Source organism: Ranitomeya variabilis, chromosome 6, assembly GCF_051348905.1.
Source record: "Ranitomeya variabilis isolate aRanVar5 chromosome 6, aRanVar5.hap1, whole genome shotgun sequence".
NCBI lineage: Eukaryota > Metazoa > Chordata > Amphibia > Anura > Dendrobatidae > Ranitomeya > Ranitomeya variabilis.
This window is the reverse complement of record NC_135237.1, coordinates 39,852,355-39,874,356: the sequence shown is the minus strand read 5'-3', so window position 1 is coordinate 39,874,356 and position 22,002 is coordinate 39,852,355. Positions and strand designations below refer to the sequence as shown.

The 22,002-nt window shown below is 40.5% G+C and overlaps 1 protein-coding gene across 2 annotated transcripts; it reads right to left on the bottom strand.

Annotated features, from left to right (window-relative positions):
* Positions 1–432: 432 nt before the first annotated feature.
* Positions 433–20,409, bottom strand: PTER (phosphotriesterase related). 2 transcript variants are annotated; one of them, XM_077268281.1, is made up of 6 exons: positions 20,334–20,403; positions 17,603–17,657; positions 15,029–15,480; positions 9,404–9,669; positions 6,367–6,507; positions 433–2,872 (listed from the first exon to the last, which is right to left on the bottom strand). In XM_077268281.1, the coding sequence occupies exons 3-6, from the start codon at positions 15,458–15,460 to the stop codon at positions 2,662–2,664; spliced, it is 1,050 nt and encodes a 349-aa protein (XP_077124396.1). In that variant the 5' UTR covers positions 15,461–15,480; positions 17,603–17,657; positions 20,334–20,403; the 3' UTR covers positions 433–2,661. The 2 variants fall into 2 exon arrangements, with proteins under 2 accessions (XP_077124396.1, XP_077124395.1); XM_077268280.1 differs by lacking the exon at positions 17,603–17,657 and having other exon boundaries at positions 532–2,872; positions 20,334–20,409.
* Positions 20,410–22,002: the final 1,593 nt, after the last annotated feature.

Here is a 22,002-nt window from a genome sequence, read left to right as displayed (position 1 = left end):
TCCTTCCTCCGAGGATCATCACCTTTCAGACAATAGTAGTGAGTAGTGATAGGGAATGGGAGGAGCAGGATGGTAGTAATTCTGTGTTAGCACAATGAATGGACCTCGTCCTTCTCTGCCATTGCTCTACGTGTGCCCCAGTTTATATACATATATCTTATACAGACTTGTCCACAGTCTTTAATTAAAAGGTAGCGTCCTAAGGTTTTGCCAGAAAGTAATTTAAATGGCTATGTTCCATATCAAGCATTAATTAAAGAACAGCGGGATAATTACAAGCATCATCAATATTACAAGGAACATCAAATTGTTCCAGAGGGGAGTCATTTAATTGGAATCACTTTACTTTTCTACAACTTGTGCATTATTATTATTACTTGCTTCAGAGTAGTCGTGATTAGCGCCGCTTGTAGAAATTCAATTCATTCTTTTCAGAGACAATTGTTTAAGTGTTTATTACCGGGCTGGAAAGAAATCCAGTCATTACTGAGTTTACATTTACACACATCAGAAACTATTTATTTTTTTGTGTTAATATATTTTATTAAAGGATTTATCTAACAATTGTGGAATGGAAAGAAAAGAGCAGAAAGAATTTCGAAAGCCCAACAATAAATAATCATCTCAAAGACAAGAAAAAAAAATCAACTTGATATTGAGTACAGGTAGGGTGCCGGCATCATTCAAAAACTATGCAATACAAAAATAAAATGTTAGAAAAATCAGACTCAGAGTCTTCTCTGGGGGCGTACCCAATCACCCCTCCCTCCTAGGTGTCGCCAATCACAGCGTCTGACACTGGTAGACTACTAAATCAGCTGACCATCTGTGATTGGTAGCATCTGAGAGGAAGGTAAGCGTGAAAGCACTGCGCCCCAGAGGAGAATCTGAAGAAACGCCCAGTTGCGCTACAAACAAAGATTTCACATGCTGCGCTCCAAAAACAACAAGTATGAATATCTCCGTAATGGAGAAAGGCAGCGCAAAAACGAAAAGAGTGGCAGAATCAGTGGAGCTTGGGGACTTTTACAAGGTATTCAACTCTATTTTTTTAGCAATTGATAGATCAGCTATTCTAGTTTCATGTGTTTTAGTTTCTGTTCATCTCAAAGTTATGTTTTACCTTCAGCACATACAGAATGTACCAAAATTATACATGAAGCTGTATACCATTGCATAGGTCAACTAAATAGGTGCAGTAGAAATTAGCAAATCATTGAAATTTGAATTTAACAGCTTCGCTTAACTTTTCCCTATAATTGCCCTAAATAGTTGTGGATGACCCTACTCTCTTTTTCTTACTGCTGTGAGGACACACACACACTATCTGTCCATCTTCTTCAGTGTTTTATGGCTTTCTCTTCTTATCTCTATGGTTACGCTGTAACATCCTCTCAATATCCAGATTCATCATAAAATGGCTGCTGCATTCCCTGCCTCTGCTTTTATACAGATTATTATAGTCCCTACTAATTGATTGTACTATACCATGTGATGTGATTGCAGCAAGTCATCATGAAGCCTGTGTGGTCATTCCTGAGGTCATGTTAGACTTCTGTAACTGATAGCATCATCTGCAATGTGCAACGGCATAACTAGAAGTTGATGGGCCGGAGTACAAAATCTCCAAAAGGTCCCTAAATTACTATGCGTGTGTAATAATATTGGTCTTCTAATATGGGCCAAAGATACTTTTGGCCTCTTAAGCTCCAGAGCCCAATGGGTAAAATTTAGGAGGCAATTTTAGGCGAGTCACATGAAACAAACTGTAAATCATTAAATTTTGTAGAGTTTGGTAAACTCCCAAAGATTCTATACAAATTCGATTTGCATCAAATTGCTGTGTACATCTCTGCAGAACAAGAACTGTGCAACAGAACAAAAAACAAGGTATGACAGAGTCCAGAAGATGCCAACGGGTCTTGGCAAATTGGTCTTGGGGCAGGTTGGATATCATTGACCGCCAGCCAAGACAAACTCAATGGAGCTTACAAATTCTCGCGAATGCCCTTCCCATCAGTCAGTTACGGTATGTCTCACATTAAATCTGGCAAATTACAGATGATTTGTCCAGATCAACCAACCGTCATAATAGGCAACACTACAGGGGTTCTATGACTGCTGCCGATCTGCTTCTCCACAACGTCATCAAGTCACTCGATTGAGTCGGATCGGCTGCTGGCAATACCGTACATATTTTACCAGACAACATCTACCCAGAAACTGTTTTTTTTTAAATAAAAAACAGGTAAAAATGCTAAAAGAAGAGAACGTTTTTAAAAAATAAATTTTTGTGTAATCTCAAACCAATAAAATAATATTTGTAATCTTAATCAGGCAATAAATATCTATGAAAAAATAGAGAATATCAAATTACTGAAAAGCACAGGATACACTGCTTCCAGGCTCCTAATATCCACTTTTATTTTATTTTTTATTGTAATTACAGACTTATACATTGTTCAATAGTTATTTTAACTTTATCTTGTTTTTATTAGTTTTTGTTTCGTGTCTAGAATAATTTAAATGTCTATTTTGGTTTTCTTCAGCAATTTTAATCTTTCCGCTTTCATTGGTAGTTAACTCTCCGTATTTATAAGCTTGATCAAAAATTATATATAACCCAAATAAAATACACTTTCTGGCAATTACTTGCATCCTTTACTTAAACGTCAGCCACCTCTTGGGGTTCTCTAACAGTATTTTATCGATGTTCTGCTGGGAGATGCCTCTCAAGAGCATTTTGGGGACAATATTGTTGAGGATGTGCGAGTATCCGTGTCCTCCATACTTTACCAGCCTGTTCTTGGTGTGTATATCATGGGAAATGACTATACGTTCGTTGTAGCCCTCGTTGATCATAGAGCGGATCCTGCGAAACATAAAGACTTTAGCAGTCATATAACTCGGAACCTATAAATTAATCATCGTGAAGAATAATATGTCATGATCAAAGAGAGACCAAGGGGAAAAATTTACAATATCATAATCTGGAAAATGTTACAAAAAGTTATGTCCAGTATTCTATGCTCCATTATTTTGTGTCGAGAGCCATTGGTGGACATTTACCAAGCAAAAAAAAAAAAATTCTTACATTCTTTGCACCACATTTATTTATTTTCTGTTTTGGACACTTTTTGCACCTCACTCAACAAAGAGGAGTAGCTTAGTGAAACTACATACATTTTGCATATTTTAGACTGGTCATAGAAGTCTTAAAAAAAGGCATGGGACAAATACATTTATACTGCAATCATTTTAAAATGTAATAAAAGGGTCACAATTTGCACAAAATTTTAAATTAACGTGCGATAGTTGACACACTGGTCTAGAGCTATTTTCTAACATTAGTTACTGTTCTAATTAACATATTTAAAAGTCAAAATTTGAGCAAAAACATAAAAATTATAAATTAAAAAAAGTCAAAATTTGCAGTTTGTACAAATTTTTCATCATTAAAAGGGACACAGATTATAAAAAGTTGAATATAATGATACATTGATATTTGTGTTCTGTTTTATTCCCAAGAGATCCACATTTTTTTAATAAGTAAATGAGCTGTTAAGATCTATGGGCTGGAGATAGATCTCCCTGAAAATCTGCCTCCAGAGATTGTTTTAAATGAAAGAGGGTGTTGCCAGTGCGATACATGTACTGTAGATCAGGAGAGCAGACTGTCAGTCAGTACATGTCTCATATTGGTAATGCCCGCTCTCATTTAAAATAATCTCTGGAGGCAGATTCTCAGTCAAAATAATGGACAATGTTATTCTTACATCATTAGTAAAATGGAGAGCACAGGTAGAGTGGAAAACAAAGATGGGACAGTAAGTTTAATAATAAAAAAACATTCAATATGTTCTTAGTAGAACACACAATAAAAGAATACAAGTATCTTCAGCCAAGGTAAAAGCTAGAGATTCTACTAGAAGAAAAAAAAGTGGAATTCATGTGGGAGTATCAAGGTGGAAACTGGTACTATCAAACAGTACCCTACATCAGATGAAGAACTCATGCCATGCTTGCCACTTTGGATGTATCGGAAATTTTTTTTGGCAAGGGAGCTGTGGAATGATGACTATCACACACATAAGACACCAACACCTCGTCTATGCTCCACTAGGGGATTTTGGAGGTTGTCACTGTCACTGGAGCCGTGGAGACTCATTAGGGTGCTGATGTTAGGGTCTCCGTTAATAGGGCATCACAGTGCCATCTGTAAATCACAGTATGGAAAAAAAGTCACAAGCAACTTACTACCACAAATTTAAATTTGTTTGTTTGTGCATTTATACAGACCCAAGAGCATAATATGAGGAGGGTTAGGGAAAGCGCGAAACATCATGACATCATGACAAAACTGCCCCGGCTTCATCACAGTCAGAAGGCTCGGCTCACTATTATTTCAGTGCGAGTAATGGGGATCAGAATATACGATGAAGACCGAACGGGTGACAGGGAGAAGCCATAAAAGTGATCAGTAAGGCATGTAGAAAGATTTTTTTATTTTTTATATTTACTTTTTTAAGGGACCTTATGGTTCAGAAAAATGACGAATGTGAATTTTTGAAAAATCTCATCCCCTATTGCAACTGACCACATCAGTCTTTTTGTGATGTTCACAAAGCTAGGCACAAAACTTTTTGTAAACTGCATATTTATATTTTGTATATATATTTTACGACCGTTTGTTATAGTTCGCAAGCGGAAAACTGGGAAACTGTCAGTACAATGACACATTATATGAATGTGCCTCACTAACAGGGTGGATTACTGACTGTTTAGCGACTAAGTGGCAGCCATTGATAAATTTACAGTCGGTAGCTGTGCTGAAAGATACCAACAAGTCAATAAAAGAAGAATCTCGCCATTAATCAAGTTAATTAGCAAGAATAAGTGCTGGAATTGACTGCCAGAGATGCTGTGATGGGTGAACATCCTCTAAACCCTTCAATTAGCCACAGCGCTCAATACAGTTAAATTATAGACAAGAGTCCGGGGTAGTAAATGTTTTAATAAACAGCCAATCACGTCTGACTGAATAGGAAAAATAAATAATAATAATATAATTAAAAAAAAATTCTTGAATTTTGCAGAGCTGTATAATTAAGGGAGGCAGAAACATGCAAAAGGATAAGTGATAAAGAGTAAGAAAACTAGTAGTAAAGCAAACGGACAGAGCTTTTTTATAAGATCTTACAATCTGAAACGGAAACACGTGAAGTACACTTCCATCTAAAGGGGTGGTCCGAAACTAAAATTTATTTTAATCCTATGTAATAGATCATAATCTAATCTACTTTCTAATCTACTTAAATTAAAAATTCACTACCATTCACTCACTACTCTAAATGCTTGATTTTTTTTACTACTTCCTCTATGATGACGCTACGTTTGAGAATCCCTGGTGCATGCTGGGATAGTCAAACTAGGCATCATCGGGGGTCACTGGCACAGCCTCTGTCCCTTCCCTGAAACAAAGCATCATCATCATGCTCCATAAAGTTCTTGTCACTCTGTACAGTTCTTCTCAATGCACAGTGACAGTGCGCTCTCTCACCAGCTCTGTCAGAAGTGATGAGTTGTCAATGGAGCTCACATGTCATTGCACATTGTAAGCAAAGAACTATCGAGCAGAGACCAGTACTGACCAAGTGATGTCATTTGCAGGGGCAGTGCTGGTTTCTGCTTCTCCTGCAAACCAGGTATTCTTACAACACACACTGACAATGCGCTCTCTTGCCCTCTCATTACTCTTGAGCAGAGCCAGAGAGCGAACTTTCACTATGCATATTGGGATTTAAATACATTTTAGTTTTGGACCACCGTTTTAAGACTTACTCATTTTAAAGAAAGAAATAAACCACACAACACTGTCCAAGGCCAGATTTTCATGTTCATGATGCAAAGTCTTTTGAAAGTCCCTATTACAGCTGCAATTTTACTGATCCTCAAAAATATATCGTGATCCGGTTTAGTACAATTGCTGTGGCTGTTTTGGCTGCTGTAGTGACGTCTCTTAGACAGCACCCATCACCACTGTAGCCAATCGCTGATCTCAGCAGCTCATGCTGTTTATTTCGGAACAGCCATAACCACTTGTCCATATGCCTTATTAAAGACAGGTGGGTCGTTAACTTAGGACCTCCTATTGTAAAGTCAGAATTGAGAGGTGCCGACAAGAAGCTAAAGGTAAAATCACTCCCTTGAAGTGCCCACAGCACATGGAATCTGCCGCTTGGCAAAAAAGCCACTTGTTGAACTGAAATTACATAATCCCCTTTAAGTGGTTAAACTCATATGAAAAGGTTCAGTTTAGTTTTAGTTTTAGAAAATGACTAGACCCGTCTAAGCGCCAACACTTACGCTCTGATCCTGTCGTTATCACTGGGCATATCCACTGCTGTATTAAACTGGTAGTTCAGCATTTCCGTCCCAAACAAATCATATTCCAGGTACGACCCGAGTTCGGCAAACTCCAGCAGTATTTTCTCATCAAATATCGTCCTAGGACAAAGAAGAAGCCATGGTTTTATTATTTCTATGTTGACATTAGTTACTTTCTATTAAGAAGGATTAAATCTCTCTATGCAAACAGACGGGCAGTGATTACATAATATGGTCACTTTCTGCGCTCCAAGATTAATTACATAGAAATTTTTCATCAGGCTGGTCGCGACTCGTGCACTTTCTCTGTAGGAATATTCACACTGGACATACAGAATATTTAATTTCCCCTGCTAATTTTATTCATAGTTGTCTGTAAATTTATAGTCAGTAAAGTGTATGTAGCAGATAGTGAACTAAATACTGTGACCGCTAACGATAATCGATCCACCGAAAATCGAATTCACCAAATTAACTTTGTCCAGAACTTACCTCTCCGCAGGCCTCAATTGTCTCACTGCACAGCTTCCTTGGACTCCAATCACTTCTCAGGACTCTTTCATAACTCTGGTACTGACTAAACCTTACAACGTGATGAGTCAATGCACAAAATCACAACGCAGGTCGGAACACATCACTGGTCAAAGTACATCATGACATTGCAGGCCAACTCACATCACTGGTCAATGTACATCATGACATTGCAGGCCAACTCACATCACTGGTCAACGTACATCATGACATTGCAGGCCAACTCACATCATTGGTCAACATAGATCATGACGTTGCAGGCCAACTCACATCGTTGGTCAACGTACATCATGACATTGCAGGCCAACTCACATCATTGGTCAACATAGATCATGACGTTGCAGGCCAACTCACATCACTGGTCAATGTACATCATGACATTGCAGGCCAACTCACATAACGGGTCAACGTACATCATGACTTTGCAGGTCAACCAACATCATGGGTCAATGCACATCACCACGACGCAGGCCATCTCACATCACGGGTCAACATACATCACGACGACACAGGCCAACTCACATCATTGGTCAACGTACATCATGATATTGTGGGGCAAAACATGTCATATACATAGTAACATAGTTAGCAAAGCTGAAAAAAAAAAGACATTTGTCCATCCAGTTCAGCCTATATTCCATCAGAATAAATCCCCAGATCTACGTCCTTCTAAAGAATCTAATAACTGTAAGATACAATATTGTTACGCTCCAGGAAGACATCCAGGCCTCTCTTGAACCCCTCGACTGAGTTCGCCATCACCACCTCATGATGTTGCATGAAGTCTAATCAGCACCAAACCTCCATGAAAAGTGATCTATGTGTTGGGACAGGTGAGGGCAGGGGGAGAGGTGAGTGTTATATTTATTTCTTTTGCACTCCTTGCCAATTTCAAAAAGGAATCCAGAAAAATGTCAGCCAATGACAAGCAAAATGAATTACCGTACATTTTTCATAAATCCAGCTATTTTTGTGAAATTTGAAACAGATTTGTTTCTAAACAATTCGGGGAGTTTGGGATGTGCACAACACATCTGCAACTTATCTGGTGATCCATCATGTCTTTATATATGCTTCAACAAGCCCCTTCAGAACTATACCACCCCTAATGGACGAACCACTTGGAGTGGCGATACACGTGGGGTTCTGGGCTTATCCTCCCTTTTACTGGTCACAAGCATGGGTGATATATATATATATATATATATATATATATATATATATATATTTTTTTTTTTTTTTTTTGTCTTTCATATTGATTCTTCAATCATACTTCCATCTCTCCAGCAGCATAGACAATATAGGTGTTTATCTGTTTATCAGACTCTCTGTGTTACGCTTTTGGTCGATTTGCATGTGTGTTATATTTCATAGCACATAAACCTGTGCATCTTACCATCATCATTGCTTATGTTTGCAATTTGCACATTTTTTTTTTTTGCCACTTTGCATATTGATCGTGGATACATCAATGTGTGCTATTCCATTGCATACTCGTCTGGGTATTTTATTGCCTTTGCTTGCTTATATTTGCAGTTTGCACATCTTTGCTCATTTGCACATTTATCTTTAGCATCTCTTTGAACACATGATCATACCTGAGGCAATACCTACTTTAACTACTTTGGTGTCTAGCTGATGTTCAACTACCATGCGAATATATGTTGTTTGAGTGACCATTTATAAGGCTGTGACTTTGGACACAACACTGTCAAGTCCCCAGTTGCTACGTGCAATGTTTTTTAAAGTGTTTTTAAATGTATTTTTGTCTTGTTGTTAATAAAATCATTTTCTTTTCATCTGGTGATCACTCTCCCATACATCATGTCTTTCCTGTCTCTTACTCTTGTTTTACTATTTGGTCACAGAATTTTTCATAGGAGTACACAGTGAACGAAATCCAGGAGAAGGAATCATAGACTTTACAGCAACCCCTGAGGAAGCATTTGTGAAACGCGCGTCGGGGTGTTTGGTGAGTGAATTGCATATTATCAATTACACCTTGTATTTACTTTCATCATTCTTGGAGTTTCTTTGCGAGATTGACATTGCTTGTGTCTCCATCATTATATTGTTATAATTAAAGTATTATCTTATTTTAACCATTGATACATTTTTGATTCATACTTAACTATTTATTCTATATATATACATTATCTATGATTAGGGACTTTTACTACTGAGGTTACCCGCACTCGCTCTCCTACTAATTTGTCTCTATGGTGGTATCTTTTTTTCATCATTTTAAATATTTTGTACTTAATTAGTTTAAAAGGTTTTTAAACTTTATTATTTCTTGGTGATGAAGATGGTTCATTAATATTGCAAATTTATTTTATTTAAATTTATAATATTTTTTTCTGGATACAATTTGGGTGATTTAGTAGTTACAGTAACTAGTTTTGTCATATACAAGTACATAGACAAGAAGAGCATTAAAAAAAAAAAAAAATACAAAATGACCACACGGCTTATACTACAGTACCTATCAAGATGAGACATCACAGTCTTGGAGACATCAGCCCCGGCCTCCTGCAGAATGCGCACAATCTGGAAGGGAGCCTCGCTGTTTCTGCCAGGATGAATATTCACAGGACATCCAAGCTGTGTCTGAGCCTCAGCAGTCGCCCGGAGAATTTTCTTTTCACTGTCAGTGAGTGGCCACGAGCATCCAATCTCTCCGATTATTCCACATTTTATATCTGTCCCATCTGCTCCCCGGAGAACTTCATCAACTAAAACCTCAGTCAGCTAATAAGAAGACGTCGTAGAAATATAGAGAAAAGGATTTTAGAAAAAAAAGGCAAAAATGAAAGTTCCAAACGGCGGCAATAAGTAATCAAAACGACAAAATATTTATAGAATTTCATTTATGCATCCGATAGTCCAGATTTATTTTCATTAATTGCCTGGATTCTAGAAATAAACAATCTTGGTTGTGGCTGAAACATGTGTTGCATTGTCTTCATGGGGAGTTACATGCATTTTTTTTATAAACAAGGGGTTGTCCAGGTGAAACAAGTCATCACTTATCCACCGGACAGGTGATAACCTGATGATTGGTGGGTGTCCCATTGATGGGACCCGGTAGATAGGTGAATTTTTATCTTCAATGAGGCACTTTAAACCCCGTTAGAATGGAGAGTAAGTGCGCGAGTGCAACCTGCCCTCCATTCATTCTTTATGGGGATGCTGAAAAAAGCTGAGCACAGTGTTCCTCACCTCCATAGGAAATGAACGTAGTGCGGGATCACTGTACTGTAAAGTACCCCTTCTGTCAATCAGTGCAGATCTGAGCAGTTGGACCCCACCAATCAACAATTTATCACCTACACTATGGATAAGGGACAATAACTTGACAACACCTCTTAGGGCGCAGCTGTATAACTCGGCTGAGGATCACATCGCAATGCTCGGACTGGTGGTCGGCTCTCCTGAGCCAAGCATGACAGCATGTATTTCTATATAGCTGTTACGGAGAGCAAAAGGCCGGTCAAAGAATTGTGAAGCCATCCTTGACTGCGCCCTAAGTAAGAGTGAGTCTTAAGGCACGTCTAGTGGCCAGTGTGAAAAATTATACATTTATAAGTCTGATTTACACAATAGGTCATTTTCTGATGACATGTAAGAGTGGTGGACTGTACTATTGTGTTCCTGCCCCTGAGAACACCTATCGCGCTGTGCTGTATATGATAATTTGAGCAGTGTTATGCGGTTTTAGATATATTCAGTAATGTATAGAATGTGTTAAGCATTCACCAGGTTACCGCTATAATGTATAATGGGGAACAAGCATAGCTAGTATAATATGCATAGGGTGCAGTAGGAATACAAGAAGTGTAAAGTATAAAGATAAGTGATATAATACATAGGTTAGATTTTAGGACATAAGGTAGTGATAGGTTTTGGTAAGCAGTATAAATGGAACTTGTTTAATGTTTGAAAATACAGTACATAGTGTAGATAAAAGTATATCTGTCAGCTACCGACATAGGGATAGAAATAGTTTCGGTTCTGGACCAGCCCTTATTGGGAGGTTGCAAGCTCCAGTAAAAATGGACTGCTTCCTGACAGCAGATTAAATAGGGACGTACAGGAACCAAGGTCAAGTTGCAGTGGGCAAGCATCTATCGTTCGGGGCAGTGGAAGGCCTTACTGGATCCACTGAGGCTCAAGGGTCGGTACAGGTACTATGAAGATTGCCTCATACAGGGGAGCGATGGACGTGGAGCTACGTGAAAGGAAGGTAACGGATCCTAGGTAAACTGCGGTACTGGACAGGAAATCCCTGGGCCTGACAGAGCCAGTAAATATAGGGATAGTCCAGGAGGAACAGATAGTAATGCTGAAGACATACTGTCCTAAGGAAACAAGAACTAAGATGTGTTGCGCCCAATAGTGTGTGTTACAGTCTGATGAACTTCAACTGTCCAGTAAACCTTTGCTTGATGAAATGAACTGTGCGTCCCATGAGTTATGTGTGGTGGCTCCTGAAGATGGAGCCCTGGAGAAAGCAGAGGCCTGCAGCCTACAAGTGAATGTGATGCACCCCACACCTGACAGCACATTGCGACTGGGACACAATTTTCCTGTAAAGTGCCAGGGCGTTATGGAGCAGCAGCTCGTCCATGACTACTGCCCTCGGTCACTTTAGAGACACATTCCCTTTAATTTTGCAACTTATTTAAGGTAGTTTTCATAACTATATACATTTATTGCCCATCCACAGGATAGTTCAAAGGTGATAGATCGCTGGGTTTCCCTCTAGACCAGGCTTAGACTCTCCCACCAGAAAACTGAAGATCCTCCAGTAGGCCAGACACTGCACAGCACATAAAGAGGATCTGTATCATTATAAGAAGTGGAACTATCATGTCAATTATTTGGATTTTCTCAATTACCATAATTGGATTTTTTTTAAAACCATGTTCATGGTACCAGAGTATCTTCTATTTTATATAAAAGTAGAGAATAAAAGTCGATGGATCGGGAAACGTCCTCTTCGAGCGACATTATGTTACCTACTAATAGGAAAATCATTGTCTAACAGACTGAAAAGAAGAACAGGGAAGATCCTGTCATTCTCAGCCCAGAACATATAGTTTATAGAGTAGACAATCCATATTTTACTGAATGTGTTGAATTGGAATGGATCTTTAGCATGTACACATCTCAATGCTAATAGAGATTGGAGAATTTAGAATGAGTGGAATTGAATTCTATAACAATCTGTATTATCTACTGTAGAACGACGATTTTTTTTGCAATTCAATCTCTTTTTGTATAGGGCTCTCAAAAGTATAAAAAAATAAATAAAATAAAAAAATCACTTAACTTCTCCTGACATTTCTGCTGCTCACCTATCCCCATACAATCCTCGGTGCATCTACGTATGGCCGCCAAGCAACATCTTCACACTAGGTCAGGACTTCCAGCTGCAACTAGGCCCAGGACAACCCTACACATACACAAGGCCATCTCGGGCCTAGTAGTGGTCGGAAGTCCTGGTCTAGAGTGCGTGTAGTAAGGTCATGATGTCCAACAACATTACTACACTTAAGTGCAAAGATGTCTCAGGCCTAGCTGCACACTCTAGGTCAGGACTCCTGCTATGACATCTATGCGTATTGCAAGGTCATGGCGATATTGCCACAATATGCGCTGCAGCCTTACGATGTGCACTCTAGGCCTGAACATTCGGCTGAAGCTAAGCCTAGGACGACAGTGCGCATACCAGTATGAGGATGCATGGTGCGGCAGCAAGAAGATGTGCCGAAGAACTAAAGGGGACATTGAGCAGCGGAGGTGATCGGTAAGGTATTTTTTGTAAAAAAAAACAAACAAACTTGTAAGAACTTGGAGGCACAGTATTAACCTGCCATGAGGGGTCTGTTAGTGGTAGCCTGCAAACTTTAATAGCGCTTCCACAGAAAGAATTAGGGAGGGTTTCTCCATTTTACAGACCCCAGGGGTTGACATGGCCCTCACCTTTTAATCCCTATATAGGAATCTGGACTTACAAAGGGCCTCTGGGTTGGGTCCATGGAGTGGCTGCTGGCCAATGAAGAGGGTTTGTGTAGCGCCCCCACTGCCGCAGGGCCGAGGGGTACCCGGTACCGGGCCTGTGAGTCTCTGCTCTGGGGTTGTCACGGTGGCTAGGCCCGGTCCGTGACCCTGCTGAGGGGCATACAGTAATAAATGTAGGTGGTAGTGTTGTAGCGGTGCAGTTGTGGGGTGCAGGTCGCGGTAAATAACGAGGACACCAGGTTGCAGTCTCTTTACCTCTTTACTGGAGATCTCTGAGTCCTCAGTCCAGAATACGGTTCACCAGGCTGCGCAAGTCCGGCCGGTCCAATGGCACCTCCAGAGTTCACTTCACAGGTGGAAATCGGTGCCTTCCTTCTTAGCGCTATGTGTTGTAGTCCTTCCCTGCTGTGCTTACGGAAAGTACCCCACAACCGTTGTGTCTGTTTCTTAAGTTCCCTCACAACTCGATTAAATGATGTTCTTCTAATCTTCCGTCCCTTCCTGATGTTACAGTTAGAATGGCACCCGTTTGTCGGATAGGCCTGGAGTTCTTCCGGGACCCTAGAGACGCCCCTCTCCCGCAATTGCCTCCCAAGACTTCATAGGTGATATGTGTTAGACAGCCCGCCTTAAACTGACTGTCCTGCCGCTGTTTAGAGTATTGCTTGAAGCTGAATGTTATAAAACTCCCTCGGCGTTCCGGCCACCGGTAGTGCGCCTCAGTAGGGTGTTGCTCCGGTCTTACAGCACGACCCCTACTGGAATTCTCCTATTGCTTGATCTCGTTTCTCACTCAGCACAATCTATCTCGCTTCTAGTCCTTTCTTGGGTCCCGCCGCTTCCCGGAGCTGGCGCGGACCCGTTACGTTCTTTTCAATGCCAAGCCTCTGTCAGGATCCCACCCCTGACAGAGACCCTACTGTCTCTTCCTCCACAACACCCTCTGCCACTAGGTGTTGCTTCGTCCAATCCAGTCAGCTTTCTGATCTAACTTCCTGCCTGACCCCCAGTTTACCCACTATGGTGGGGAGTGGCCTAATGAATAGCACCCTTAGCTCCCCCCGGAGGCCCGGCTGTGAAATGTATTGGTGTCTGTGATACCTGATCAGATGAACTCCTTCAGTGCCATCGGACGCACCATAGCTCCCCATAGTGGCGGAGCCACAGTACTGCAACGACCAGGACTCTGGGGCGCTGCACTTGCAGAAAACTGCATCAATACCAGGAGGTCAGGAATAGGTAGATCAAGCAAAAGGATAGTCTAAACAGGGGTCAATGTCAGAAACCGTAATCATCGAGCTGGGCAGTGGCAGAAGCAAAGCAAGATGAGTGAACCAGAGCAAGGGAACTTACAACTAAATGGTAGGAAGCTAGGGTCTAAATCATGTGAACCCATTCCAAGGTTAACAGATGGAAGTCAATTCGATGACCAAGAATGAAATTAACACCCAAGCTCCCTGTATGACTAGCATCACAATATCAACCCAAACTGCTGCACTGTCGCCCATTACGAAGGCGCCACGCAATTCAGTGACAGAAGCAGAAAGAATGAGCACAGAATGTTGTATTATGAAGCTTTACAATCCACATTTGTAATACAGTTATAGTATGTGTATCAGCCATTTAGCTGGCCATAAATTCGAGATCACTGGGAATCTGTGAAGGTTTTTGTTGCAAATTAGAGACCAATGTCTGCCATGGCCTATGACCTGGTCTGGACTTCCATTGGGATACAGATTTTTTTCATTTGGCATGAACAACATTTCAACTCCAGAACAAAAATATGCCAATGCGGCAGATCGATGCCAAATATTTTATTGACTACCAATTGGACATTGTCATGAAAAAGCACCCATGGTCGTCAGATAATGGTCTAAATTGCCATTTGCCTCATCCGAAATCTCTATTGTATGGTCAACTTTAGACCCTACTGGAAGGCGGTCAGGTCAGAGATTATATTGTGTGTCAAAGTATGATATAACCACTAGAAGTTAAGTTATATTTTTTACAATTTTTAATCTATGCAACTAAATATCCCAAAAGCCTAAAAAGCCCATTCAGAAAAATTATAATTATTGGCTACCTGCTCGACAGACATCGCCCGAGTTTCAGGACTATGGGTCGCATCCACGTAGAATCCAGCACCTGAAACAATATGGACGCCAGCTTCCTGTGAAAGCCATTTAAGCATCTTTACGTCTCTACTGATTCCAGTAGTTGTGTTTTCCACGATGCAGCCTCCACCTGCTGCCTTAAAGGCAATGAGTTCTTCTTTTACTGCATCCACCTCCTGATCCAGGAGAAGATTTTCTCTATGACTGTATGGATTTTGCTTTAGCCAGAACAGGTTCTTCATAACGATGGGTCCATCAGCCAAGTTGGCTTGAAATGCGGGTGGTGGACAATAACAACATTCAAAAGTCATTGTCAAGTGCTCATGGGTCAGGGTATATCCAAGCTGGTCCGGGGGGATGGACCCCAAAACAGTCTGTATTTTGCCGCTTAGAGATGACATTTTCTATCCCCCAAAAAATACTATGAGAAAACAAAAAATAAATGAGAAAAGAAACACGTATCCAAAACCATAACTACAACTAAAGCTGAACAACTGATTTATTTATTTTTATTTTGAAGAACTTTATCTCATTTTAAGCATATTTGCCTTGAAGAATTATTAGGTATTTTTTTTCAGGAGGACAAAAAGTGAATGAACTAATATGTCCATGGGAATGTCAATAGATTTTTGGAAAAAAGTACAAAATATATATTGGGGATTTGGAACATTGGGATACCATTAACACCGCAAAGTGAAATATAACTAAATACTAATGGATAGAAAAATCTATAAAAAAAAAAAAAAAAAAATTTCCCCTCAATAAAGAGACGTTTCAAGAAATGGAAAAATACTGATTGTTTATTCTTCACATAGGAGGAAATATAAGAGAATGTAGAGACTTTTACATACACGACTTCATACAAAACAGGAAACCAAAAAGGTGCCTGGGAAGCCTTGTCCACTCTCAAAGACGGATCAGTCGTAAAGCCATCCCGTTGGCACCACAACTCGCTACTTTAGTGTTGTTTTTTACCTTTTGCCTGAAGATGAAAATTCACTATCATTCTGTTAATCTTTGACACCAACTCCATTTAATCTGGCTATGAATTTCTACATGCCCTTGAGACTTCCGCAAATGTCACCACCAGCTTCCCAAAAAAATTATGCTTGCTACCAGTAGTAAAAAAAAAAAAAAAAAATCTAGACTAAAAGGGAATATTCCATTTATTGTGTCCTCCCTCAAATACATCCACTAGGCGCACTTGCAGTTTTGATAAATTTAGTGAATTCTGCAATCTGCAAATGTCAAAAAGAAACGGAAAAGTAGATTTTTTTTTTCCCCGAAGAATATTGCACTACTCCTTCATGCCATCAATGTTTACGATGCCGAATAAGGTTTTATAACTGAGCCAGAGGACTTCATTCTGGGAGCTGAACATTTTACAGCCTGAGATGAATGTGTTTATAACCAGGTCTATAGATGGAATGTATCTGAAACTCTCGGCAAGTAAGAAGCCAAACTTTTTCGACAAGTTTTAATACAGGTACCGAAACTTTACATCTTCCATTAGGAAGCAACAGAACAGGGATGATCATAAATATCCAAATGACCAAGAAGCTGAAAAATAGTCACAAACTACTTTTACGTTTCAGTAAATATAGAAAAATTTACTTGAGACTCACCCGAGTCGTAATTTGGCCGCATTTTAGAGTTTGCATTAAGGCAGTAAAATCAGGCACGGTTGTTGTGCTATCTTATGTGGGAAAGTTGCAATCTCAGAATTTTGCAAAGTGTCATGAAACTTTCTTTACAGTAAAAATCTGCGAGAATCTACAGCAGAACAGTCGTTTGAGTTAAAGACTCACAATGCAAAAACTCCATTATGGCAAACAAAGTTGTTTTTTTTAATGAGGATTTTTCTGTCTTAAAAATCGGGCTGGAAAACGTGAAACTTTTCATGCTTTTCTGACAATGTCCTTTCCTTATATTAAAAAAAGTAAATAAAAAAAAAAGTAATAAAAAAATGAAAACATGAAAACATTTATAAATAATGCCAATAAATCTGCAGTTTTTGCAAACATAATAATAATCAGTTGGTATCGCTGTGTTTGTAAAAACCATAGCTATAAAACGGTCACACAGAATGGCTAAAAATAAAATATATGTATAAATTAAACATGGCAAAGTTTAGTTTTTTCATCATATTAATGCACACAAATAAATTGAATGATGAAAAGGATCAAACATCAGGAACTAAAATACTCTTATTGGGGCTATGAAATGTCAGACTGGTCCAAACTAGCTGTGATGGGAAGAGCATGAAGTGGTTTTGATGTGGATTTCGGAGCAGAATCTGCTTCAATATCGACACGTAAAAAATAGGTGTCAACATATCCTTTTGGTGTGTTCACTTTGAAGTGTTTTTTTTCCCTAGGTTTTTAGAAGAGTGTTTTTTGGAGAGTTTCTGCTCCAAGTACCAAGCACAGTTTTTGGAGCAGGAACGCCAAAAACCACAAATTTTGATTGGAGAGTTGAAGTATGTGACAATACAGAGAAAAGACACAGTGGGTAGGGAAAAAAAACATCGTTTATACATATACCTGGAGGGATCCTGTTCCAAAAACTCTTGAAAAGCACAGTTTGAACACGCTCTTACTAAAAAAAAGTTACAAAAGAATGAACATAGGATACAGCAATGTTCAACTAACAATAAAAGCTGCAACAACGATAGACAAGATGATGAAGAAGACCCTTCATGAAAAACACCACCTGCTCCTGAATTGTCTTTGCCTTGAAAAACTTGAGAATTAATTAAAGAGGTCTTGTGCACTTAGCTTTAGTAAGTTAGTTAGTTCACGCTGAGTCTCTTTGCTGAGTTTTTGAAGCTGAAACTCCAAGATTTTGAGGAGGTTTGCATTTTTCAGGAGGATATGAAGAATTTCCTCTTGGTTTCTGCACCAAAAACTCATCGAAGTGGTCCATGTGGCTACGTGTGTACTGAGTCTTCTTGTAGTCTTTTTGTAGCTGAAACTCCAAGATTTTGAGGAGTTTTGAGTTTTTTAGAAGGATTTTGAACATTTCCAACCAGTTTCTGCTCCAAAAACTCCTCAAAAAACTACAGGGACGATTCATCAAGACCTGCGATTCTTTTGCTAGTCTTGATGAGAAGGTATTTTTGGGCGTATGCTCCTGATTTATTAAAGGGAACCTGTCACCCCCAAATCTACAATGAGCTAAGCCCACCGTCATCAGGGGCTTATCTACAGCATTCTGTAATGCTGTAGATATGCCCCCGATGTATCCTGAAAGATAAGAAAAAGAGGTTAGATTATACTCTACCAGGGGCGGTCCTGCTGCGGTCCGATGGGCATCGCGGTCCGGTCCAGCGCCTCCTATCTTCTTACAATGACGTCCTCTTCTTGTCTTCATGCTGCGGCTCCGGCGCAGGCGTACTTTGTCTATTGAGGGCAGAGCAAAGTACTGCAGTGCGCAGGCGCCGGGAAAGGACAGAGAGGCTTGGCGCCTGCGCACTGCAGTACTTTGCTCTGCCCTCAACAGGACAGACAAAGTACGCCTGCGCCAGAGCCGCAGCGTGAAGACAAAAAGAGGACGTCATTGTAAGAAGATGGGAGGCCCTGGACCGGACCGCCCCTGGGTGAGTATAATATAACCTCTTTTTCTTACCTTTCAGGATACATCGGGGGCTTATCTACAGCATTCCAGAATGCTGTAGATTAGCCCTGATGCTGGTGGGCTTAGCTCATCGTCGATTTTGGGGGTGACAGGTTCCCTTTAAGAGGTGCATGCCTCTTGATGAATCAGGTGAGGCGCGTAGTAGTGTGCCCTAGTGATGAGTGAACATGCTCGGATAAGGTGTTATCCATGCTTGGGTGCTAACCAAGTGTCTTCGGCGTGCTCGAATACTATGTTTGACTCACCATGTCTGCATGTCTACGGCTGTTCGACAGCCACAACACATGTGGGGGATTGCCTAACAAACTGGAAATCCCTGCATATTTTGCGGTTGTTGAACAGCCACGAGACATGCAGGCACGGGGAGTCAAACATATTTTTCTAGCATGCCGAAGACACTCGGTTACCACATGAGAATGCTCGGATGACACCTGGTCCCAGGACGTTCGCTCATCACTAGTGTGCGCTTTTGTATGGCCTGAATTTTACGAGTGTGGTTTTCCAAGCTCCATCATGTCCACTTTGTTGGATCTTTGGTGAAAAAAAGACGTGAAAATAATAGACGTTGCATTTTTTTGTACATCTCCTGTTGTACAAAAAATTGTACAATTTTTCAAAGCTTTTTTTTCTTCAGAAATCTGGCGGAAAAAAACTTTGATGAATTTTCCTTATGTGCATGTGTTTTTCTTAACGCTAGCGGTTATGCTGTCGAGTTTTGCCCTGAAGCGGTTAAAAGTAGTAACAAAAGACTGAACATGTGCACATCAATGTTGTTTGCACATTATTAGGTATTATGCTCATTTTTTTGGTAGAGGTTTTGTGACTTTTTTTCAAGGTACATTCCTTGTGGAATCCGCCTAAAAAAAAATACTTAGGCTATGTGCACTCGGCATCAGAGTTTTCCCAGGCGAAGCCACGTCAGGAAAAGCCGGCTGTTCTTTTTTTTTGAGGAGGCTCCGCATGCAGCTTTTTTCCTACACTGTGAAGTACAGAGAGCGGACAAGTTTCTGCTCAGAAGCCGCCCGAAGAATGATCATGTCATGGCTTTTCATCACTTTAGGGTTTCCGAACCCTGAAAACGATTAAAAGAAGCGACTTAAGATGGAACATTTTGTTTGACTTTTTATGCTGCGCTTTTTCTGGCAGATTCTTGGTGGAATTCTCCTGAAAAAAGACGCTGTGTGCACGTAGTCCTAGACTTTAATCACACCAGGAGTTTGAGGGGTTTTTCTTCTGCAGATTTCTGAGAAAAAGCCAGGAGTGAATATGATCAAAATGGGATATATAAAATATAATTTTAGATCCTTCCTGTAGGATGAACTTCTGGCTGAGGCAAAAAAAATGCAAAAAACAACTGCATCTTTCTAATTGCAACGCTCTAACGATCTATTCACACATTGCTGAAAGTTCTGCCTCTTTCCCAAAAGTTCTGCCTCTTTCCCAACGACCTCATACAGATGAATCCAACCCATTTTCAGCTGAGGAAATTTCAGTGAGGAAATTTCAGTAAGGAAATACAGAGTGTGAAATATTCCTCCAGATACAATCTACGCAGCTGCTCCTTACACCCCCCTCCCCAGCAACATCCCCTACAGGACACACAAGAGTTGTCAGCTGCTCCACAAGGTCTGCACTTACTGAATGTTTGCTGCCTGCAAGGAAAGTGAAGGATCAGAGAAGATCTGTGCAAAGTCTGAGATCCATAATGTAAATCCCCGAGTGATTGGTGGATATACTGTCAGTGAGGATTGGTCAGTGTTGTCCCTGCAGTTTGTACTTTGGCCCTGATAGGATTGTGGTGTAACGTATGCGCACGGCTCGTGTGACAATCAGCAGGAAGGAGCCGTCTACACTTTCTACTAAACCAGCTGCATGTGAAATGCTCCATATGAGACTTATTACTACTGCACTGATCCTGGTAGATTGCAGCCTGATGTTTCACATTTACCGCTTAGTTGCATTTGTAATTTAAATTTTTTTTTTTTTGCAATGTTGAATTTTTTTTGCAATATCAAAATTGGGAGTGAATCGAAGATCTTGTCCAGAGGCACAATCCGTGGTGTGAACCCCCGACTACACTGGTGGATCACAATACATAGATAAACAATTGTCTGATTTTCATCCGGAAAAAAATGAACAATTGTTTTCATCTATATTGTCATTTGTATGGCATTCTTATTTATACATCAGCCGTAAATGAATATTTACAATGCTAATAATTGCAAGGTATTAGTGATGAGCGAGTGTAATCGTTGCTCGGGTTTTCCAGAGCACGCTCGGGTGACCTCCGAGTATTTGTTAGTGCTCGGAGATTTAGTTTTCATTGCAGCAGCTGAATGATTTACAGCTACTACCCAGCCTGAGTACATGTGGGGGTTGCCTGGTTGCTAGGGAATCCCCACATGTACTCAGCCTGGCTAATAGCTGTAAATTATTCAGCTGCGTGATGAAAACTAAATCTCCGAGCAGTCATAAATTATGAAAATACTCGGAGATCACCCGAGCATGCTCTGGAAAACCCGAGCAACGAGTATATTCGCTCATCACTACAAGGTATCCATAAAAATCGGATGCTATGTATTTGATGTGCATAGGATCTGATTCAAGCTTTAGACGTGAATGGGCAGGTGTCATCCGAAATGCAGAGAAGACTCGTGCATTCACGATTATTTTCAAGGGGACAAATGGTCGTCTGAACAGCCCCATTAAATGACATTGATCTAAAGGCTGTCAGTTTTTACACTAACACCACTAGGACTGAAAATACAATGGTGTGAATGTAAAGTGGCCAAGAGCGGTAGTCATGACTTAGCTGCTGTCCGGTTGCGCTTTGGCACTTTACAGGAAAACAGTGTCCCAGTCCCAGTGTGCAGTCAGGTATGGGCTGCATCACACTCGCTTGTAGGCTGCAGGTCTCCAGGAGACTGTTGCTCCCTCGGTGTTCCGGCTACCGGCTACACGCCTCATAAGGAGGCAGCCTATTACAGGGCAGAACTCCTTCTGGTGTTATCTCCTTGTGCTATGACTTCGTGTCTCACCCTCTACAACACAGTGCTCTTTGTGTCCTTTCTTAGGATGCTGCCGCACGTGGGGCAGGCGGAGCTCCATGTCTTTCTGTCTTGCTAGGCCTCTGACAGGATCCCACCCCTGTCAGGGACCCTCTGTCTGCAGCTCCGGTGTTCCTCCTTTCTCCCTGTCTGCCTGACAGATGTTGCCTGGGCAAAGCCCAGTCAGCTTCTTTCTAACTTTCTATCCAGCCCACCAGTTTTACCCTTCTGTGAGGAGTGGCCTAGTAAATAGGAGCAAG